This window comes from Oculina patagonica, chromosome 5 (genome assembly GCF_052425735.1).
Source record: "Oculina patagonica isolate OP01 chromosome 5, crgOcupat, whole genome shotgun sequence".
In the NCBI taxonomy this organism is placed as follows: Eukaryota; Metazoa; Cnidaria; class Anthozoa; order Scleractinia; family Oculinidae; genus Oculina; species Oculina patagonica.
The window spans coordinates 30,346,920-30,368,446 of NC_135762.1; the positions used below are offsets into that span (position 1 = coordinate 30,346,920).

The following is a 21,527-nucleotide window of genomic DNA, read 5'->3' on the forward strand; positions in this document are numbered from 1 at the left end:
TTATAAAAAAAGTGCAACAAAAAAAATTAATGTTAAGTCCTGTTATCTCAGTTCGCCACAACGTACGAGTTAATAATTGCAAATATCTTATTAAACTCTTTTTTTTTCAGACAAAAAGAGCTGGCCTTTTTGTGAAATGGCTGCACTTGTAAACGTGTTCACTTTTGCGTTAAAGGAAACCGTCGCTGTGGGAGAACCTTTTGGAGTTATAACTTTTAACTCCTACATTGGCGTAGGGGACAAGATAAACTAGGATACAATATTGCGTAGCGTAGCCAAACGACGGAAGACGTGCGTGGCTTGCCTGTCAATTTACACTCGTGAGGAAAGGATATCAAAAGTACACCACTTCAGTCTCGGATGTAGTTTCATATGAATCTTACTAGTGGTCAATCTTTCAGTAAAGCACTTGCATCTATATAATAAAATTAATGTTATTTTTACGCCATGTGAAACTGTCCAAAAAACTTGTTAATTTGGACATGTAAATCATATCCAAATTTTGAAAAGATAGCAAATAGATAATTATTGGTGCATACTTGTGTGGCATTTTGGGCAGTCAACTGTATCAAGGCTATAATAGTACTTTTTTGCCATAGCTTTGGGAAGTAGCCCCAGACAAACATCATCCAGGACGAGTGGAGCACACTGTTGGCTGGCCTTTGGTAGGTTTGATCAATTTATCACAAATGTCATTTCAAATGAACCAGACAATTTTTTCAGGCTTGGAGATCTGTTCATGAGGTGTTGTTTGTAAAGGTACATGTAAGGGGAGGGGGAATTGGTAACCATGGTAACAAGCTACACAAGATGCTGGCAAGAGCTATGAAATGATCGCCAAGTAGTGGCGTAGAGCAAGGAAATTCAGAAATTATAAGAATGTTATAAAATGAGCGCCAGTTTCTTGGAATGTACATAATTAAGAGTTAATTTTTTCTTGATTCCACAGGATAAGAGTCATATGGCGGTTCATTTTTACCACTCAATGAAGATTCTCTATTCTGTTGGCTTTGTGGTGAGTGCTTGATAAAAACTGAACAAGCATTGAAACCAATCACTGCAGCATTGAAATTGGGTCTTATTGGCTTAGTAATTTTAGTCTTGCAAAACTTTGTTTTTATACACCAAATTGAAGGAACGTTGACCCTGTGAAAAGCATAAACTATGAACAATAAGACCGAATGGGATTCTGGGTAGACAACATTGGTAAGCTTAGTAATACTCCATTTATTTATAATCAAGATATTTTCTTTCTTTGAGAACTTTAAAAGCATGATTCATGCAACCTGCCTTATATTGCTCAGACGACGATTACTTTTTTCTGATTTCCCAGTAAAGGTTTGGGTTGCATTGTTTATGGTTCATCGTTTCTTCAATCAGGTTTATACCCAGTAACATGTCTCTCTCTCTCTTTAGATTGGATTAGACTACAGCAATCCCTATTTATACCCTTTCAAAGAGTTCCAAGTAAGCTGTTTATAGTTATTGTAAATAAATGTATTTTAATCTATTTTATCATTTTACACAATTCATTGTTGGTCGATAAAGTGTGTCAAAAGAATAGTAAAAATAACTAAAATCCTGCCCTTTTTCACAAACGGTTTCGTTTCAAATGCAATTCAAAAACATTTTTTCGTCATAGGACATTTGCTATCGCAGAACTATGAAACAGGTGTAATGTACGAATGCATGCACTGTTAGAAACTTTATGAACTGGGTTTGGTGAAGCATGGATTTTCCTTTCCCTTCGCTATATAGAAACAGTTCTGCTCATTCTATTTTGTGTGTTATACAGCGTTTCAAACATCACCCATCAGTAAAACCAACATTTGAAGGAGGCAAACGAATAGCTTATGGTGCAAGGGCACTAAACGAGGGTGGCTTTCAGGTAGGAGTGTTTCTAGTCGTCTGTATTTCTAGTTCTCTGCCATCTGCATGAGTTATCCTGTCTTCTAAGCCTCCCCCCTCAACCCCCTCCCCCCACCGCCCCCGATGGGGTTGATTGATCTTTCAGTAACTCCAGCAATAACGTGCAGTAATATTCGTGTCAGAAATATTAAATTCTTTTACACAAACAACACAATGGAACTTGTCAAATTCGAGGAAAGCAGATTTCGTGCAGTATATTTTCATTAATTTATACATTTCCCGCGAACTTTTACATGGATAAATAAATAAAATGCAACTAAAAATTTAGACTCACTTAAGGGGATTTTAATGCGCTTCAGTGCTTGTCTCTCTAACAACAACAGATTTAAGTGGACGAAACAATACTACTTCCCAGAACTGAACCAAACAGTTACCCAACCTCATAAAATTATAAGACATTAAATACACCTCCAACTTCAATTTTGATCAATTTCACGACATGAATCCACACAATCGAGTGCAGCAATGCATATTGGATGAAGTAAATCTAGCTTTTTTTTTTATTTAGTGTATACCCAAGCTGGCGTTCCCCGGCGGACTTCTTGTCGGCTGTAGTCCTGGATTATGAACGTACCGAAAATCAAGGGAACCACCCGCATGAAGTCTGGGATGCTAGCTGCGAATCTGCATTTGAAGCTATTACTGATGAGAATTTCTCTTCTGCTACTGAAGGTAGGTAGTTACGCCGCATACAAAACTGGTCTTAAAATCGAATTAAGTATTGCACGATCGAACCCGGGGAGGTGGATAGGTTGTGCGTAGGGCACTCTTTATTTGGCCAAAACAGGGACGTGCCGCTGAACTGGGTATGTTTTCGTGGTCTTTTGTCTTAAACGGGGTATACAATTTGTATTTAGTGTCTTTAATAGGGTACTGCCTGGCGATTTTTCGCTGTTAATGTTGAATATGTCATGTGTGTATTGCCAGAAGCATATTTACGTCAGTGAAAAGCCGTTTGGTACATTATAACGGAAACGGAACGTCTTCATTTTTCCTCAATTTTCGTCTTGCAAAAGAAAAGACCTAGTCCTAAAACAGGGTAGCAAAGTCAAAGAATTTTGTCTTAAACAGAGTCAGGGGTGAAGGCTCAGCGGCACCACTCCTTCTATTTCAAATCCACGTTAGCTAACGTATGTTGTTAGCTAATGTTTTGAACATTTCATCAAAGTTGGGATTTAGTAATAGGTTTGGTAGCTAAAGATGAAATGAAAGGATCTACAATAAAACTTATTTTCTGGTTTTAGGTCTTTTCCTGGAATCTTACGAGTCGCGGCTGCGAGAGAGCTGGGTCTGGAAAGAGATCCAAAGCGTACGCAATATAAGGCCCTCTTTTCACAGCCCCTTGGGTCTTTATGGCACCATGTTGTACACGGGCATTTTCTACTACATCTTACGCGGCAAGGAGCCATGGACACTGCGAAACAGCAAACCTGACGCGGAGCACTTAAAACCCGCCAAAGAATGTCAACCGATCGAGTATCCTAAACCCGACGGGGAAATAACCTTCGATTTGCTTTCTTCCGTCGCTCTGAGCGGAACGAATCACGAGGGGGATCAACCGGCGCATTTAACCCTCCGGGATGATTCCGTACCGGTCAATAGGAACCTGGCGATTTACGACGGCCCCGAGCAGAGGTTTTGCCCCGCGGGGGTGTATGAGTATGTCCCTAGGGAGGATGGTGATGGTATGAGGCTGCAGATTAACGCTCAGAACTGTGTTCACTGCAAGACTTGTGACATTAAGGACCCGAGTCAGAATATCAACTGGGTGGTCCCCGAGGGAGGAGGGGGTCCGGCTTACAATGGCATGTGATGGCGCAGAAATGGAAGTTGCTTTCGCTTCTTTTCGAGGATTTTCAGTTGCCTCTGTTTTACGAACGCGGAAATTATTATAAGAAGTGTAACTGCTTTCGGCAAGTTCGCTGAGTAGAACAGACGATGGAGCTGAGAGAGCAAGTAATTGACTGAGCTGACATTGTTCTCGAGTTACTTGATCCTTTCATCAGAAAAACAAACTTTGCCACTGGACTAAGGACGATACATTATCTCGTCAGTCTATCTTTCTCACCTTTACGTGTTTAAATTTTGGTTTCCTACGCTAAAAAGAAGCAAGGAATTAATCAGCCCTTCATTAATATCTTCTGCGGTAGAAAGCAACCTAGCGTTAAATCCTTCTCTTCGCGTATTTCCACGAGTATGTATCGATAGACTCGCTTCATGTTAGACTGTTCGTGGTGTCTTTTCTTTTGGATGATCGTGAGGGGAGTGCGCGCGAGTCGTGGGAGGAACGCGTCGTCTTCGCCTTCCACGATTTCTGAGCATATGGGAGACCCAGCGAACAGCCTATTTTAATTGCATAAGATATAAAAAGAGCTCGGTCTTCGTTTAGTTTAGACAGAGGTTATATTTTAATTTACGGAATCTTTTTACAGTGTAAGTTCGCGATTTCTTCGGAAAGCACTAAGAAAAATTGTCAGTTTTTTCGGCAATTAATAAACTGACATGTTTCGCCTAAGTAAACGTAGTTATGCACTGTTGTGGAATTAAGTTTCCTCAGGGCTTTAACCGTCTTCTACATACTGGCGACACGACGGATTTTAATACCGTCGTAGCTTATGCAAGAAAATTAAATATTGCTTGTCAACTTGTAACGTAGTCTCTCCCCTTGTAAGTTTCTTGCTTTCTTTGCTATTATCCTCTCTCCTCATCACTTACACCCGCTTTCAGTGTTACATGTACAGCGACTATCTTTCGACATCCATCTTATGACATGCTAAACAAACAGAAGGATCGAAGTGCGCCAATCACAGCCCACTAGCATGACCTTCTGAACTTGTGGGCACATTTGAATAGGTTTCGTTTAGCTCATTTCAAACAGCCTGTCGAAAGACGGTGTCGAAAAATGGATGTCGATAGATAGCCGCTATGCACATAACGGGGCCTAAAGGGGTAAAATGGGAACTGGGATTTGGGCAAATTTTTTACTGGAAATATGGGATTTTGCTCACTGGGACAGGGAATCCCAAACATAAAACAATGGAACTGGTAATGGGATTTGGAAAAAAATTGTAAAAACAATAAGCTAGGAAATGGGATTTATACCCCCCCCCCCCCCCTATTCAGGACCCTTATGCAACACTGAAAGCGACTATGATCGTGACTTCTCGCTATCCTTGTCGCGGCTTCTTGCTGTCCTTTTAGGTTCATCGCTATCTCATCCTTTTCTATATATCCTTTCACTTTCCCTCTTCTTCACGAGTTCAACCTTCTCACTTCCTTTCTATTCTCCGAGTCCAATCAAAGGGTTTCCACCAATCCGCAAACCGAAGCACTTTTCTCTTGTGCTCCTCAAAGTTTTCTCGCCGCGGTTTTCTCCACCGGTGCGGCTCAAGGTCGAGCATTCCTCCAAGAATTTCTTTGCCAAAATAATGCGGAAACAGTTCTTCCTCCTCAATCACGTGCGCAAACCCGCCGTCCAATCCGAACTCGACACTAAAGTACGGAAGTCCCTTTGGAATGGCTGCCCGCAGTCCTTTCTTTCTTGTGTCTACCAACTTCTTGTTCTGCGCCCATTCAGTCTCGGATTCCAAAATGGCTTTCTGCTCGCATGAGACAAAAGGAAAAAAAATTGAATTCATGATTTCACAACAAATTTCTCAAGTAGCAACGTTTGGCAAGTTTCTTAAAGCGGCCTCTACACGACAAACGAAAGTTGGAAAACTCGTGTTGGCAAACTCAAGTTGGTGAATGTGAACGACCAACAACAGTTGGCAAACTGTTGTTGAGAATAGAGACAAGTTCTATTTGTCGCCAACAGTTTGCCAACTTGTTTATCGTTGTTGCGTCGTTCACACTCGCCAACTTGAGTTTGCCACCACGGGTTGGCCAATAGTTTGTCGTGTGAAGGCCGCTTAAAATCACTTTTCGAACTTATTAATAATTCATCAAATTAGCATAGATTTTTACGATTTTTTTCTCCGCATACTCTGTATTCTTGTTTCGATTGAGAAGATATATCAAACACTCGAGACAGTGTTTCATCGGCTATCCAAACACCTCGAGTTTCGTCAAAAATACTCCGCCGCGCGTCCTATTTTCAACTCTCTTCTCGGTGTTTGGATATCCCTTTGAAACACTGTCTCACATGTCTGATAATAATACATCAAAATGGTTTGCAACGGCTCGAGTGTTCAAGAAATTCTCTCGCTCGTCAATACTTTTTTTTCCAGCAAATTAGCTGTGAAGCGACGGAAGCTTAAAAAACCCACACAATCAAGAGCATTTTGCTTTAACAAGCCATTTCTGGAAACGTGTAACTATACTGGACATACTAAAACTAACTTTCCTTTTCAATCTGTGGTGGACAACAAATGCGACAACCAACACAAACATAAAACTAATGCTAGAAATCCAGTATTGAACATTTGATAGGTTGCAAAAAAAAAAAAGATAACTTCGTCAATTTGTACTGTATCTCTTCCGTTGTCTATCAAAAGAATTACATTCGCCTTTCCTAGCGTTTATTTAGCATAACTGTTTAAAAAAACCCTTGCAACGTTCTCTGATCAATCAAAACAAACGTGTTGCTTTTCAACCAATCAGAAGCAAACTCTTGCCTCGGGTGCCGCGTGTTTTCCCGCGCTTGGCAAGGTAACGTTCTGATTGGTTAATCGAGTTATTTACGTAGCACGGGCCCACCTTGAAATAAATAGGAGCCATGTCTCCTGTGTTTTGGGAAGTGGAACACATTCGATGATCATGTGATGTTGTTTACGTAACTGTTTACACGTTTCCAGGAAAACGACGTCTTCCTCCTGTTCAAAACAATGATCAAAATCCATTTTCTCCTCAAGATATCAATACAGTGTTAAGCAGACGGGTGATGAGTATTAATTAATTCATAAACGGTGGGCTATTTAAGTGTCACTAAATCTCATGACTGACAGAGAGGTGTATAGCAATAGAAGTTGTGAAAGAAAAGATTTCATCAAGATTGCCTCAAGTGTTTCTCCAGCATCATCATCTTTTGAGTAGGATGTTGCGATTCAGAGGAATTATGAACAGTCCTTCTAAACAAAGTTTGTTCATCTATGTCCAACCCATTTCTAGGGTGGTAAAATAACTGAAGGACATGGAAGAGTGTGAAAGAAGCTGGTAGTCCAGAATAATAAATACTAAATTGAAAATCACAAAGAAAAAACCTAACACTCTAGGTGGACTACAAATCGTGGGATGTTGCTGACAAATGAGGCTGTGCCCCCAGGGGGGTACTCCGGGATCAAAGTGACGGGGATGATCGAATGGAGGCAAAACTCAGGACCCAAAAAAATCCCTAAGTCTCCCGACATTACCCCCAAAAAAAATCCCTGGACCAAAAAAAAAAACGCCCCAAAAAATCCCTAGTCAAATTACCCCTAAATTGCCAAGACCGCGCCAAGGCACTTTAGTTTGATTTTAATACCCAAAAAAATCCCCTATTTAAATCAAATCACCCAAAAAAATACCTGCCAAATTCTCCTACCCAAAAAATACCGGAATCGAAAATTTCGACTCCCAAAAAATCCTTCGCACATCCCCGTCACTTGGATCCCGGAGTACCCCCCCCCCCCCCCCCTGGGGCTGTGGCCTGGGTACCAAAGTGCTTTACTTGGGTTTTTTAGGCAAAATGACGACATGGTGCCAAATGACGTAACAACCACACAAGTGTCCACGTGTGCTCACGATATTCCTCATCGGAAAAAAAGTTAATTTATATTTAGGGAATCCCCCAAAAAGGCAAAAAGACTTACCATTTCTTCGAAATTTTGGTGAGACCTTTTTTGTAAATCTACGTAAAGATAGCAGAGGCGTTAGATAAAATAGTTTGATTTACTTTGCCTAGTCTGTACCTTTTGTTGACAGAGGTAAGTACTTTGACAAAATATTTTCCGTTAGAGCCCATACGAGATGCGACACTAGATACAAAGAGAGACTGCTTTACGTTACAAGACATAAATAAAAGAGGAATTCAATAGTGAGTACATCGACTTCACCTTCAAGTTCGTGATTTTAGGTTATTAAAAAAATCACTTAAAACTGAATAGAGTTGAAGTTATCAACCTCAGGGTGTAATAGCAATAGGCAAGACGAGGCATTGTCTCATCTAGATTTTTGCCCAAAATTAAAAACAAAATGGGAGATAATCCCCACTTAGTTGAACAAGATTGATTTTTCTCAAGAAATACGTCATGAAAAATGTCCCTGAAAGAGTTTCAGAGCTTCTAAATTTCAAAATATACTGGAGGCATGCCCACAGAACCCCTAGAAAGATCTTGCCTCGTCTATGGCATAGGTCTGGCCTCGGCCCTGAACCTTGATATAAAAATCAATTCCAATGGTTCAAAAGGGAGTCAAGAAAGCAGCTAATCAGTTCGCTCGTGGCAGAGAAAAGACCGTCTGAAATGAGTCGATTGGAAAAGTGGGTTAAAAATAAAACGCATAGAATCTCGAAGCTACCCCTGGCCAGTTCACGTGTGTGCACATCTAAGAGAAAAGTAAAAAGATTTTTATTATTTATAAAAAAAAACCGTTAAGGTAGCGTTGCAGCGTAAACAAACCTGAATTTCACTCCACACGTCTTCGTCCAGCGCTGTTGACGACGAACAGTGCTGCATTGGGATAATGAGGCAATGGCCTGCTGTAAGAGACTCGTGAAGTGGGACAGCCAGATAAACCTAGGAAAAGATTCATAGCTGGTTTGAAAAAGACTATTGTGTATGAGGAATAGAGAAAGAATCCCTAAAATCCAAATAAAGCCTGGTCAAAATTGGAATTTTGCAAAACAGATTGAACGGAACTAACTTTGTGTTCTGAAGAGCGGATTAATCGAAGTCATTTGAGTTGTGCCTCACACCTCTTTCTCTCAGGTTGAAACCTCGGATCTCACCGAAAACAAAATCATCTTTCCATTGCGGCATTATATGCTAATACTGTTTGTTGTTGGTCTCTTAATACTGAGTGAGAAATCCGTCGGGGTTTAGGTTTTTCTTCCTTCCCAAAAATCCACACCCAAAAAGCACACACTCTACCTTGAGGCCAATAGCGATAATGAGATGTTTGGCGATCTCTGGGTTCTCGAAGCAGAAGCGGCATTTCGACAGCTGAGCAGCCAAAAGTCTGTGTTCTGGATTATAAAAAAGTGCAACAAAGCAAATTAATGTTCAGTCCTGTTATTTCAGTTCACCACAACCTACGAGTAAATAATTGCAAATATCTATTAAACTCTTTTTTTTCAGACAAAAAGAGCTGGCCTTTTTGTGGAATGGCTGCATTTGTAAACGTGTTCACTTTTGCGTTAAAGGAAACCGTCGCTGTGGGAGAACCTTTTGGAGTTATAACTTTTAACTCCTACATTGGCGTAAGGGACAAGATAAACTAGGATACAATATTGCGTAGCGTAACCAAACGACGGAAGACGTGCGTGGCTTGCCTGTCAATTTAGTCACGATCATAGGCGTACGGGCAATTTTTTGCCAGGGGGGGCGGTGAGACATTTGCCCAAAAAATTTTCGCAAGTTGCCCAAATTTTCGCGAAACAGTCAAGAAGAAATAAGGGTCATACGATTTACTAACATAGGCTTACAGACCTTACAAATGAAGTGAAAAATTCTTACATAAGAATCTATCATATCAGCTCATAAAACATGTTAAAAGAAATAGCTGTCTCTACCATTTCGACGGCCGAAGATGTCAGCAATACGATCCATGTCACTGTTGACTACAGAGTTGGAATATGCCCATTTAATGCTAATAAGTGCGATGACAAGTAATAATTTAGGCCAAGTAAAAAACAAATGTTTCTCTTACGGATTTTTATAAAAGAGAGAGCGGGCGGGCTTATTTTTTTATTATTATTATTATTTAGTTCCATTCCATACCTGTGTTGTTCGAATATCGATGTTTTATCCTCCATCGTCAAATTTTCTAGGCCAGAAAATAAATCCTGCAAGGTAATTGACCTATCCAGTACGGAACTAGCGTAACACGGTTTAAAGTTTTTTTGTTCTTTCTAACTTTTCCAAAACAAATAATAAAAAAGAGAGACGGCCCCAAATAATGAAGCGGGCGGGGACAAAAACATTTGTTTTGTTTTTTTACTTGGCCATACTGAAACGTTGTCGCCCCATCAGGTGCTGTTTTCAATCTGCGCAACGCACTGAATGCGGATCGTTCTGCAGAACACGATGTAGCAGGTATCATTGCATGGATATGAACCACGTAAGGAAACTCTAAAAACTTATCAAATAGATCATTCCCTTGCATTGTCTACAGCATTTCTGAAACAGTTATGTAGCCTAATCCGCGCATACGACGAAAACTCACGCACATTTTCTGCTCGGCGTCCAGAATCTCACCGTCGAAAAAAATACAAATATGTATATCAACAAATGGTTCCTTTCACTATTAATCAGAAGCTCATCAGGTGCTAAGCAACCACTGTCTCATGTGAATTTAGTTAACTGGCTTAAACACGCCGTCCTTAGGTTAAAATAGAAAATATTTATCTCTTCGAAAAAAAAACTTCTTAAAAACTGGCTTTGCCCAAATTTTCTCTTGCTGCCCAAAAAATCTGAGTTGCCCAAAATTTGGGGGGCTGCAGCCCCCCCTGCCCCCCCCGGCCCGTACGCCTATGGTCACGATCAAGTGAACATAAACACAGCGACATCGTTTGTCTTAACACGCACCTCGAATTGCTTTTTCCTTCTCTCGTTGCTCCTGTTGAGCCGGTGAGATTTGGTTGGCAGCGGATGACACAAAACGATCATCTAACGTGAAGTCATCTGAGTAAGAAGCCTTGGCCGCCTAAAAGAAACAGAAAAAAGAAATAATGAGAAAAAACCATACACAAGTGTTGCCGAGCGTCAGGATAAAAAGGCCGAGCTACACTTAATTAGCTCAATCGCATAAAATCGGATGAAATTAATAATCTACTTTCGTTTAAAAAGAAACTACAAGAAAGGGACATCTTAGACTGAGCTAAACTGAGGCAAAAGTTTGCAAATTTCTTATTACCCTACCTCAGCCTCGAGCATGAATGTTCTTTTCGGTTTACAGGTATTCGACTTAAGACATATAGTGAGATTAGCCGTGTCACACTCTGCACGTGTTACGTGCCTATATTTACCTTGGAGGCAAGCTTCGCCATCATCGCATGATTGTCAGCCACACTGCTCATTTTCTCTCTTCTCACCATTTCCTTCAGATCGTATTTGTCGTCGTCTGCAAAGTACCTCTCCCTTTCACCTTCTTTACCATGCGTCTCCACCTGAAATGAACAACGGCAAATTCAGGCAGTGGACGCGCTTTATTAAGTCATCACTTGTATTTGGAACGAGAAGACCGAAGCCGCCTAGCACCCAGGCCTTCCGTTCCTGCGGACGGCGACTCGATTTGGCGCGAAATTTATGACGTCACCCAATGACGTAACACGCAACCCGTTTCCAGGCCCTCATGTGTACTTCATGCCCGTCGGCGAGTGTAAGAAAAAGGCTAAGGACTAAACTAGTTCCAGGTTTTTTCCCTCTATTTTCAGCAAAACGATCGCGACATCGACTACAACACAGACAATACCGCGAAGATTCATGACGTCGCCCAATGACGTAACACGCAACCTGTTTCCAGGCCCTCATGTGTACTTTGTAGTCGTCCACGACATGAAGAAAAAGCCTAAGGACAACTGTTTCCAGGATTTTTCCTCTATTTTCAGCCAAACGATCGCAACATCGACTACAACACAGACAATACCGCGAAATTTCATGACGTCACCCAATGACGTAACATGCAAGCCTTTTCCAGGCCCTCACGTGTACTTCGCGCTCGTCCGCGAGAGGAAGAAATAGGCTAAGGACTAAACTGTTACCAGCTTTTCTTTCCTCTAATTTCAGCAAAACGATCGCGACATCAACTACAACACAGGCAGTACCTTTTTCCGTTTTCTTCTCCCTCCTCTGGGTTCCTGCCGTTCTGTCATTTCTAGCGGCCACACATTGCCAGCTGCATCAGTCCGTGTTAATATCACCTCCTCTGCTGATTGACTTGCACCAGTCTCCTTCACTTGAGCTTCTTGAAGCTCTTTGTTCTTTCTCATTTCTTCAAGCTGTGACTTCAACTTGATCGCTAACTCCTGTGGAATTTTCACGATACGTTAAAGGAGAAGTTCACCCAGAATGGCCATTTATTTTCTTTACGCCAATAAAAAGTTTACACAAAGATATGTTATTCACCAAAATTCCAGCCCCCAACGTTCGCTATAACCCTACGAAATCTCTCCCATAACTCGACAACTGAACGCCGCCATCTTGGAGCTGGTAATGTATGCGTGACGTCAAAGAGCTCAACCTGAAATTTATCGGGAAAATTTTAATAGTCGAAACTCCTTGTTTTTTGTATTTTTTGGAGCTCTGTTTGAGCAAAATGGAGCTGCACAAACAGGCATTTTGACAAACAAATGCCACTTCGAAGAAACAAGGAGTTTCGAGTATTTATATTTTTCCGCCAAACTTCAGGCTGAGCTCTTTGACGTCACGCATACATTACCAGCTTCAAGATGGCGGCGTTCAGTTGTCGAGTTTTGGGAAAGATTTCGTAGGGTTATAGCGCACGCTGGAGGCTGAAATTTTGGTAATTAACATATCTTTGTATATACTTTTTATTGGCGTAAAGAAAATAAATGGCCATTCTGGAGTGAACTTCTCCTTTAAGGTCTCATTTCTAATTCCATAATACAATAGCCTTTTTGTGAAATCCTTAGAAAATCTTGAAGCATCCTTTTATTGTTGGACCTGATGTGATCTAGCATATTTACGAGCTTTTTAAAGGGGCTTTGTCACAAATTTTAAGAGATTTTTGAAGAGCCAAAGTTTGTTTCTTTTTTGTAGGAAACCTGAAAATAATGGTCCTTTTTATCAAAAATTGCTATATTAGAGCACTGAAACTGTTAACAAGCTTCTTTGGCTGCGGATGGCTTGGATGGAAATGGAATACAACTTGAAAAATTGAGGCTAAACTTTTCAAGTTTTCTCTGCGCGTCTATCCGCAAATTAAGGTTATATGTAAAGGTTATATGATGTTCAAAGAAAATTTTTTTCATGGGTTAAGTTGCCTACCACTACAAAATCTCCGTAAAGATCATGGTGAAACTGGCTCACAGTGTTTCTTTAAGAAATACCACTAACTATGGACAGGCCTGATCATAGCAGTACACCAAAGTTACCTACATGAAAAGGCCTCATATTTTGACCTTCAATGATTAACTTGTAGCAACACACACCTCATTTCCCATGATTTCCGCCTTAACAATCTTTGCTCCAATGTCATTGAGATCTTTTTCGGTGATTTTCTTTGCAGGAATCACAACCGTTTTCTTTTCTTCAACTTCTTCCTCGGAGCTAGAGCTGCTGTCTGTATCTGATTCTTGCTTTTCTTCCTGAGCAACCTCTTCTCTCCCAGCATGCTGTGCTGGCTGAGGAGACGCCTTTGTGTCGCTCTCAGTCTCTTGCTTCTTTCTCCATCCGCCAGAAGGCCTGGAGCTCGGTCTGTCATTGGAATGTCTTTCTTTACTCCTGGATTCTTCCTTTGAGTCAAAGTCCCATGTTGATGACGTCACTGTTGATGATGATGATGATGATGACTGTGGACGCTTGAACTTTCCAGCAAATGACGAACTAAAAAGAACATTATAAAACATGACACATTGGCCGTTTTCACACTAGAAGACGGACAAACCGTCTAGACGGACAAGTCGTCTGACGATTTGTTCGTCTAGTGTGAATTTAAGACGGCTTTTTGACGACTTGTCCGTCTAGACGACTAAGTCGTTTTTGAAAAATCGTCTTCCCAGACGGCCAAATCAACGGACAAATTCAGACGACCTGTACGTCCAAAATTGTGTTTTTTCACACTAAGACGACTTGTCCGTTTCAGACGATTTGTACGTCTCTAGTGTGAAAACGGCCATTGAAAGAAACAGAAAGACATTTCATAAAGACAACGAATTTTGCCAAGCATACGTTAGAAAATGTACTGTAAGATTTTCCGGTATGAACTAATTTGCAACTTGTCTACTATATTCAAAACTAAAACTCACAATTTTTTTTCCTTGGGACCGTGTTTAATATTTCTTGTTCATTAACATATCTAAAGAATGAGAAGTAACACAAACACTATGACAATTGTGGCCTCATCTTGTCATCATCAGGACACGACATGTTACTTAGCGACATCCCTGTCAAAAACCGCGGGCTCAGGCAATTACCCGAGAGGTACTGGTTCTGGTTTTCTTCCCACTCCAGTTTCACTCCCTATAATGCACCTATCAATGTTAAGCCCGAGGGGGGGGGGGGGGGGGGTCGGGCTAACCACGGGAATTTGATCGTGAGGTAGGTCCCCAGGGTAGGGATTTTGATCGTACGTGATGGCCCCAGGGTAGGGATTTTGGTCATATTTGAAGGTTTGAAGGGACATCTGACCACCTTTCATGGGGATTTTGACCAATTATTTTGTCCGGGGGTGGGGAATGTGACATTTTTTTATAGAAAATGTCAAAATCCCCACCCCTTGCCCGACCGCCCCCCCCCCCCCCCGGGCTTAACATTGATAGGTGCATAAAGAGCGCGACTACTGCATCAAGGATATACACAACACAAAGAAAAACACTCCCGTTACCTGCTATTGCTGTCGGAAGGGCGTAAAAATGCCGTAGGCTGATTTCTAACTCGTTCTCTGCCTTCATCGTCTCGTCTTCTCCATTTGTCTCCCTCAGTATCTCTAGCAGACCTGTATGTGCTATCACAAGTTTTCTCACGAGGTGACCTTGCTCTGTGCCTATCATATCTGTCTGGGCTTCTCTCTTTATTTCTTCTCTCATATCTGTCCCGTTTTCTATCGTCCTGTCTATCCCTGTCGCTTCTGTACCTCTCTCTGTCGGTAGACTTTGATACTTCCTTTCTTTGCTTTGCTTCCCTGAAGAAATTTGAAGCTACATCAGAACAGATTTTACATTAACAGGCCTTATGCATGATTACGTCAGATGCTCAAAATTTCACCCTAGCCAAGCCAAATTTACATTGAATCTCTGGCATCCTTATACTGCTTTCACGTGGAATTCTTTTATTGTGCCTCTTTGGAATTACAATGGTGAGGTGTTCGTAAGGAGATAGTTGACTTTACCTTAGTAGCTTGTGGAAACACCTCATTGTTCTGCACACACCAAATAATGATATGAAAATTTGGTTTGACTGTTGTGACCTTGGGTAAAGTCTGCATCAAGGCAAGTGGCCCATACAGTAGAGGGTTACCCCATTTTTGTAGCATAAAGAAACTGGGAGAATTTTTACGCCCCCCTAACCTGTATTAGTACTTTAGTACCTCCCCCCTGGTGTGTTTTTACTCCTTCTCTCTTCCGACGGAGGGTGACCCTGCCCTCCAGCACTGCACTTGCTGGTACCCTCTTATACACTTGGGTAGGGAGTGGCACTGTGAGAGTTAAGTGTCTTGTTCAGGAACACAGATGAAGCAGTGACCTGGCCAAGGCTCAAACATAGGCCACTTGATCCAGTGTCAAATGCACTATGCTTATCACCAGGCCACTGGAGTCTCCTCCAACCGTGTAACCATAGACCCAGTGTTAATAATGCTTGCAGAATGTCACAAATTAGAAAGTGTTTAATATTAGCATTTTGAACAATAAAATAGAGGAGTACCTTTCCTCTGCCTCTCTGATCATCTGCTCTAGTTTCTCCACAGACTAAATTAAAAAAAAAAAAATAGAAAAGAAAGTGAATATGTTGTTCAAAGAAAAGTGTGTTTCTTTTGTAATGAGCTATTTTATATTCATTCATACATCATTCTTCACCAATCAGAGCAATGGATGAAGAATTTTCAATTGAATACAGTCAACTCTCTCTTAACGGACACCTCTATAAGACAAACACCTACATGTAGTGTTGGTCCCATCCCTGCCATTTGTCAGTCATTTTACTGTAACTAAACTCCCTATAAGATGGACACCTTTCTAAAATGGACTGTTGGTGTCCATTTTAGAGAGAGTTGACTGTACAAATGTTCAAAGTGTTTTTATAATACAAGCTAAGGGAACTTTCATTAACTGAGATTAGGTTAAAGAGTCATGAAAATGTACAACGCTTTTTGATTAATCACAGTGAACTTTAATTGAGCCAATCAGGGGCAAACAAACAAACAAAAATGAAACACTGTCCACTAGTTTGGAACATACATAGCAACATAATGCATTCCTTGTTAATAGGTAACCAGATGTGACTAACCCCATATCTTTTAGTAATAATATCAGATAAACTCTTTTTTTCCTCTTCAGCTTGGTCCTTAGCTCTTTGATAAGCTTTCTTCAACCAAGAACTACTAAATGAGCTTTGAGAAGTTTCTAAGAGGAAGAAATAACAAATAATTTGACTATGTATAGGTGCAATACAGTCTATTAAATATTACCGTAACCAATTTAAAGAAGGTTATGTTGTAAAAGACAACATAACATAATGTTGGAGATATGATGGAGCAGAGTGAATTCAAAATGATTTTCAGTACACTATGGGCTTTGTGAACAGTTTAACCTTATTATTAATAATAGTTAAAACTGCCCTCTCAATTCACAGTCCATGCATCCTCCCAATTCAGTAATAAATTTAGCTTTTGATACCTCTCATTTGAGTGGTTTCCTGTGACTGATCTCTCTCTGATGGTAGCCCCGTACCCCCATCTCTCCAGTATGGGTTAAGCTCTTTAGCATGCTGCCCTGGCTGTAAACAAACACAGTAGTAAGAATATAAATAAACACAAAATTAACTCTGTCTGTTGATCAACAGAACCCATACTGTTGTATACTTTCTACTTTGATACACTACAAAAAATCCTTTCTCATCATAGTGTAGGCCAGTTATTTAGCTGCCTCAGTAGTTGCTCTGAACAAAATTGTCAGGACTCTGAATGTTACGGCACTGCTCTTTGCCAAAGCTGTGCTTTTGCGATAATTGCAGGGTGCCCAAAGGCTCTTATGTTAGGAATCTTGGGTGCCCAGCTTTTAAAAGCTTTTATGATAACAAAGTTATCTAAGTCGCCCGAAGGCAAAAGCAGGTCGCCTCTGGCACCCGGACCCTGCTAAAGCACAGCCCTGTTTGGGTACTTTTATAATGTATTTCTTTCCCTCTGGAGCTTCTAGCTTTTGTTTACATTCCAGATCCATACTTTTCTACTACAGCTTCCCAACATATCTTGGAAACCAGGGGTGTCTCTAGCCTTCTTTAAGGTTGGGGTTCCATCAGGCTTTTAGCCAGGATTTAAAAAGTGGGAGTCCAAAATTTGTATAAGGCCTGACTTTGTCCGCATAGGAGGGCCTGAGGAGCATGCAAGGTGTTTTTCTGCAGTTATTAGAGCAAAGGTATCTAAAGATTTCCAAATGTGATAAAAAAACCCCTCTGTATACAGTTATTCCTATTAATTTTCTCTAAAAAAGTGGCAGTCCATAGGACTCCTGGATTCCCACCTGGCTAAAAGCCTGGGTTCCATCACATCCAAAATCACTCACTCAAGAAAGGTCATCATACAGCAAAGAATGCAAGGATATGTCATGTTCAAAAAGGACATCAAATCAAGATGATGTCAAGAAATATTTTAATCTCTCACCTGATCTAAACAAGACAATGCTTTTAATTTGTCTTCTTGCTCTTCAATCTCCTCTTGTTCCTGTTCTTCTACAGCCATTGGTTCCCAAGAGCTTGATGCAATTGGTGGACACAGCATCCAGCTGTCACGCTGCTGCAACAGTTTTGTAAATTATGTATTATGAATTATGGTCAGTCTTATTTGAAAGGTTTGGCTTCAAGCTCTGGTCATGGTGATTGTGTTGTGTTCAACCATAGGACAGTGCCTCTGTCCACCAAGGTGTATCAATGGCCCGGGGGAAGGGGGGGGGGGGTACACCAAAAAGTTTGATACGGGGAGGCTCCGCCCCAAGTTCTAACCCCTTACCCTTTTATATAACATTTTTGACAGAAATTGTACCCCTTTCGTATACCTAAGAGACATGGCATGGACTTAAAATAGGACGTTTTCTTGTCATTTTTATGTAGCGCTTAACAAATTAAAATAATACAGCCATAAATTGCGTCTGTTCAAAACATTTTAATTTAAGGCCCATTAAAATAGCCAAATGACATATTTCCATACCCTTTCATATACTTAAACGCGTGAAATCCCTACCCTTTAATATACCTGAAGCCTGAAAAAGGTACCCCTTTTGGGCGGAGCCTCCCCGTATAGGCAATTGTAGGGAGTACCCCCCCCCCGGATCAATGGATACCAGCGAATTTAATTCTGGGGGTAACCCTGCAATGTACTAGCATCTCATCCAGGGAGGAGTAGTAATACTACTAGTCACTTCACGCTACACATTTACTGGGGAGATAAGCACTGGCTTGATGGTACACTAGGTTCATACAGAGACTTAACCTTCCCTTTGTATGGTATAGTATAAGTTTCCAGTCATTTGTCTTTCTTTCATCTATAACATTGATCTGAGAATTCTACACAAGTCAAGCTTTGACCAACAGTGCCGTAGCAAGGGTAAAATAAGTGGTGGGGCACGCGAGCGCAGGAGGCGCGAGCTGCTAGGGGGGTTTGGGGGCACGCTCCCCCAGAAAATTTTGAAATCTAGAGGCTTGGACATGCTATTTACAGCGTTCTCCAAGAGCTATTTGTGATTTACACATATCGCGAATTTGAGACTTTTTTGAGACATTTTGACATTTTTTGAGACATTTTTGAGACATTTTTTCACATTGTTGCCACGATTTCTGGTTTGTTTTAGTTTTTGGCTGTTTAATATTGTTGTGCATCACCCTACGTACGTTTAAAATGAAAAGAAGTACAAATGCTATTGTTTCAAACCTCTTGGGAAAAAAAGTTTATTTTCAACATTTTATACAGGTCTGTTTTTACTTTTTGGGAAAAAAAACTGGGGGGGGGGGGCACGGCCCCGCCCCCCGGCCCCTCCCCTTGCTACGGCACTGACCAAGATGGCAACTGATCCCATTCTAAGTCCAGAGAAATATTGATAAATCCTGCAGTAATCCAGACAACTATTAACTGGTAACTTCTGAATTTATGCTGAAAATTATTTACCTGAAGTTGACTGGGTTTTGACAGGGACTCCACTTCACCAGTTGTCGAGTTGTCAGTGCCTTTTTCAACCCACTCATCATCTGATTCCTATACGGGATATTACAAATAATAATACTGTTAATTATTATTACCTTACCGGTAATACTTTTAAATGATAATGTTAATTTTATTATCGATAAGAAACTGAGTTTTAACTTAATACTATTCAGAATGATGCTCATGTTTTGGATATTTGAAATAGTTCGAAGCAGTTAGTAATTAACGACTCTGTACTATGGCTTCCATTCTTTCTTGTTTACAGTGATATTTTTAACTGAGGATCCATTTGGCTTGTAATGCAATGTACGACATAAAACTCTATTTGCTGCTTTGGTGGGCGCGCGCGCGCCTCCCCTCTAAATATAGGACACTCACTGATTCTGATGAGACATGTTCTCCTGTAATATCCTTTTTCTGCTTCTTGTGCTGTGATAAATGAAAATTAATATCATTTACAAGTTAGCATAGGGTGACTGTGTATGATGTACTGGGCATGGGACGACTGTGTATGGGGTGCCTGTGCATGGGGTACTGGGCATGGGACGACTGGGCATGGGGTGACTGTGTATGGAGTACTGTGCATGGGGTGACTGTACATGCATGGTGTACCTGCCTGTGGACACATACCTTTTTCTCTTTTCTGTCCTTTTTTTGTTTCTTCTCTTTCTTGTGTTTCTTCTTCTTTGATTTATCCTGAAAAAAGATAACGTTACAGGGTGAGACGAAAATAGAAAAGTCAGCTTGCCCTTCGGGCAAGCCATTATCTTATCTTACTAGCCCAAAGCTCTGAGAAGCTAGCCCAAAAGTAATTTGCATAATTAATTATATGCAAATTTAAAATTGTTCTTCCTATGGAGACAATAAAAACATAAACATTCAAAAAGAAAAAGAAAATAATCTTACCACAAGAATTAAAACAAACACATTATTACGATTTTGTGGCAACTAACTTTGTAGCTTAATGTAGATCCTTCAGGATCCTTCATATTTGTAATCTTACATTTCAAGAGACACAATTCATATGCATACATGACGTACCCAATGCCTGCAATGCATTTCGGGGCGTTTTCAAAAACGGTCAACCATTTGCAAGTTTTACGAAGTGATTTTACGGCAAAGCAATACCATGGATTGGAACACTATGACTTCTTTTCTTATTTTGAACGTTTTAGAAGCAAAGATCTTCCAATATAATTTTCTGGAAGGACACAATTCCACAGAAAATGGCTGTTACTCATCTTATACAGAGGAATATAGTCACCATGTTCAAGTTGGCGACTAGAAAACAAGGAGTTTTAGTCGCCAAGGATGCAGTGAGTCACATTTTCGAGCCCCAAATTTTTCCCTCTAATTTGTCTGGTGCACATTAATTTTATTTCTGAAGGTTGTCATTAAAAAACAATGTTTCTTGCCCGTGTGTTGCTTGCCCGTCGGGCAACTCGTGATCAGAATACGCTAGCCCGACGGGAAATTCTACTAGCCCCGGGCTATCGGACAGCACTTTTGTCGCGCCCTGCGTTATCATATTCAAGGTTAAAATAGTCAAGATTTCAGGTCTACGAGAAGCCCCCTGACCCTCACTCTAAGCCAACACCCCTTCCCCTTTATGGATGGCACTGTGTTTTTTTTTTTGGGGGGGGGTGGGAATAAAAGAAGTGGTTCCTCCTACCAGTGCAATTTTTTTGTTGGGAGACCCCACCCCTCCCCCCCCCCCCCCAAAACCACCACCACTTTTCAGGGGTCCGATAAAGATAATAATTAATATGAAGAAATGGTATGCATGCATTATAATGCGCTATATGAAATTTTTTTCAAGATGAAAGTTAAGAATTTAACAATGCTGTATCATCAAGCCATTATTCTCTAAAACAAAATCTACCTTGTCATTGCTTTCATCTTCTACTGTTAACCTCTTGCTAAGGGAAGGCAACATCCAAGAGCTTTCGCCACTCTCAATGCGTTGTTCTTTTCTTCTCTGCTCTCGCTCATAGTCGTCCTTTGCCTGAATCAAAAATAAAGCCGTTAAATACAAAGAACACTAGCAGATGATTATAAAATGATTTCCTTGAAATGATTACGATATGATCTGCTAAGCTTATTACAACTGAGGGACGGGAGGGACGTCGGAGCTGACAGCTACGTTAACGTTTTGCAGACGTCGTGGCTTTTGCTGCAATCAGACTGTGATGCGTTTACGGGAGACGCTTCAAAGAGGCTACAACAAAGCGATAACACTTACCTTTTTGAGGATCTGTTCTCTAGCTTTTCTTTTTTCTTCCTTTTTAGCGTCAATTACTCTCTTAGAAACAAAGTTTATCAAATCCGCCATCTTGGATTTCTTTGAACGTACGCTGACAATTTCTTTCAAG

General features: G+C 40.7%; 3 protein-coding genes across 3 annotated transcripts in view; 1 reads left to right on the forward strand and 2 right to left on the reverse strand.

Annotated features, from left to right (window-relative positions):
• Window positions 1-4,566, forward strand: part of LOC144654325 (electron transfer flavoprotein-ubiquinone oxidoreductase, mitochondrial-like) — a 22,101-nt gene extending 17,535 nt beyond the window's left edge. The window contains exon 14 of the mRNA XM_078514433.1: window positions 3,174-4,566. Coding sequence (XP_078370559.1) covers window positions 3,174-3,742 — 569 coding nt within the window. The 3' untranslated portion in view covers window positions 3,743-4,566. The remainder of the gene's footprint in view (window positions 1-3,173) is intronic.
• LOC144654487 (CWF19-like protein 2) overlaps window positions 1-21,513 on the reverse strand; it is a 26,031-nt gene extending 4,518 nt beyond the window's left edge. Inside the window, exons 1-16 of the mRNA XM_078514640.1 lie at window positions 21,398-21,513; window positions 21,038-21,160; window positions 19,786-19,851; window positions 19,534-19,584; window positions 19,120-19,206; window positions 17,623-17,754; window positions 16,640-16,739; window positions 16,251-16,366; window positions 15,669-15,712; window positions 14,632-14,928; window positions 13,238-13,631; window positions 11,891-12,091; window positions 11,093-11,233; window positions 10,653-10,770; window positions 8,997-9,091; window positions 8,526-8,642 (exon numbers count right to left, since the gene is read on the reverse strand). Coding sequence (XP_078370766.1) covers window positions 8,526-8,642; window positions 8,997-9,091; window positions 10,653-10,770; window positions 11,093-11,233; window positions 11,891-12,091; window positions 13,238-13,631; window positions 14,632-14,928; window positions 15,669-15,712; window positions 16,251-16,366; window positions 16,640-16,739; window positions 17,623-17,754; window positions 19,120-19,206; window positions 19,534-19,584; window positions 19,786-19,851; window positions 21,038-21,160; window positions 21,398-21,487 — 2,172 coding nt within the window. The 5' untranslated portion in view covers window positions 21,488-21,513. The remainder of the gene's footprint in view (window positions 1-8,525; window positions 8,643-8,996; window positions 9,092-10,652; window positions 10,771-11,092; window positions 11,234-11,890; window positions 12,092-13,237; window positions 13,632-14,631; window positions 14,929-15,668; window positions 15,713-16,250; window positions 16,367-16,639; window positions 16,740-17,622; window positions 17,755-19,119; window positions 19,207-19,533; window positions 19,585-19,785; window positions 19,852-21,037; window positions 21,161-21,397) is intronic.
• LOC144654142 (CWF19-like protein 2) lies at window positions 5,042-6,770 on the reverse strand. The gene is given in 3 exon segments (XM_078514237.1): window positions 5,042-5,528; window positions 6,628-6,659; window positions 6,662-6,770. Coding segments are annotated over 3 exon segments (471 nt in total). The 3' UTR covers window positions 5,042-5,198.
• Window positions 21,514-21,527: the final 14 nt, after the last annotated feature.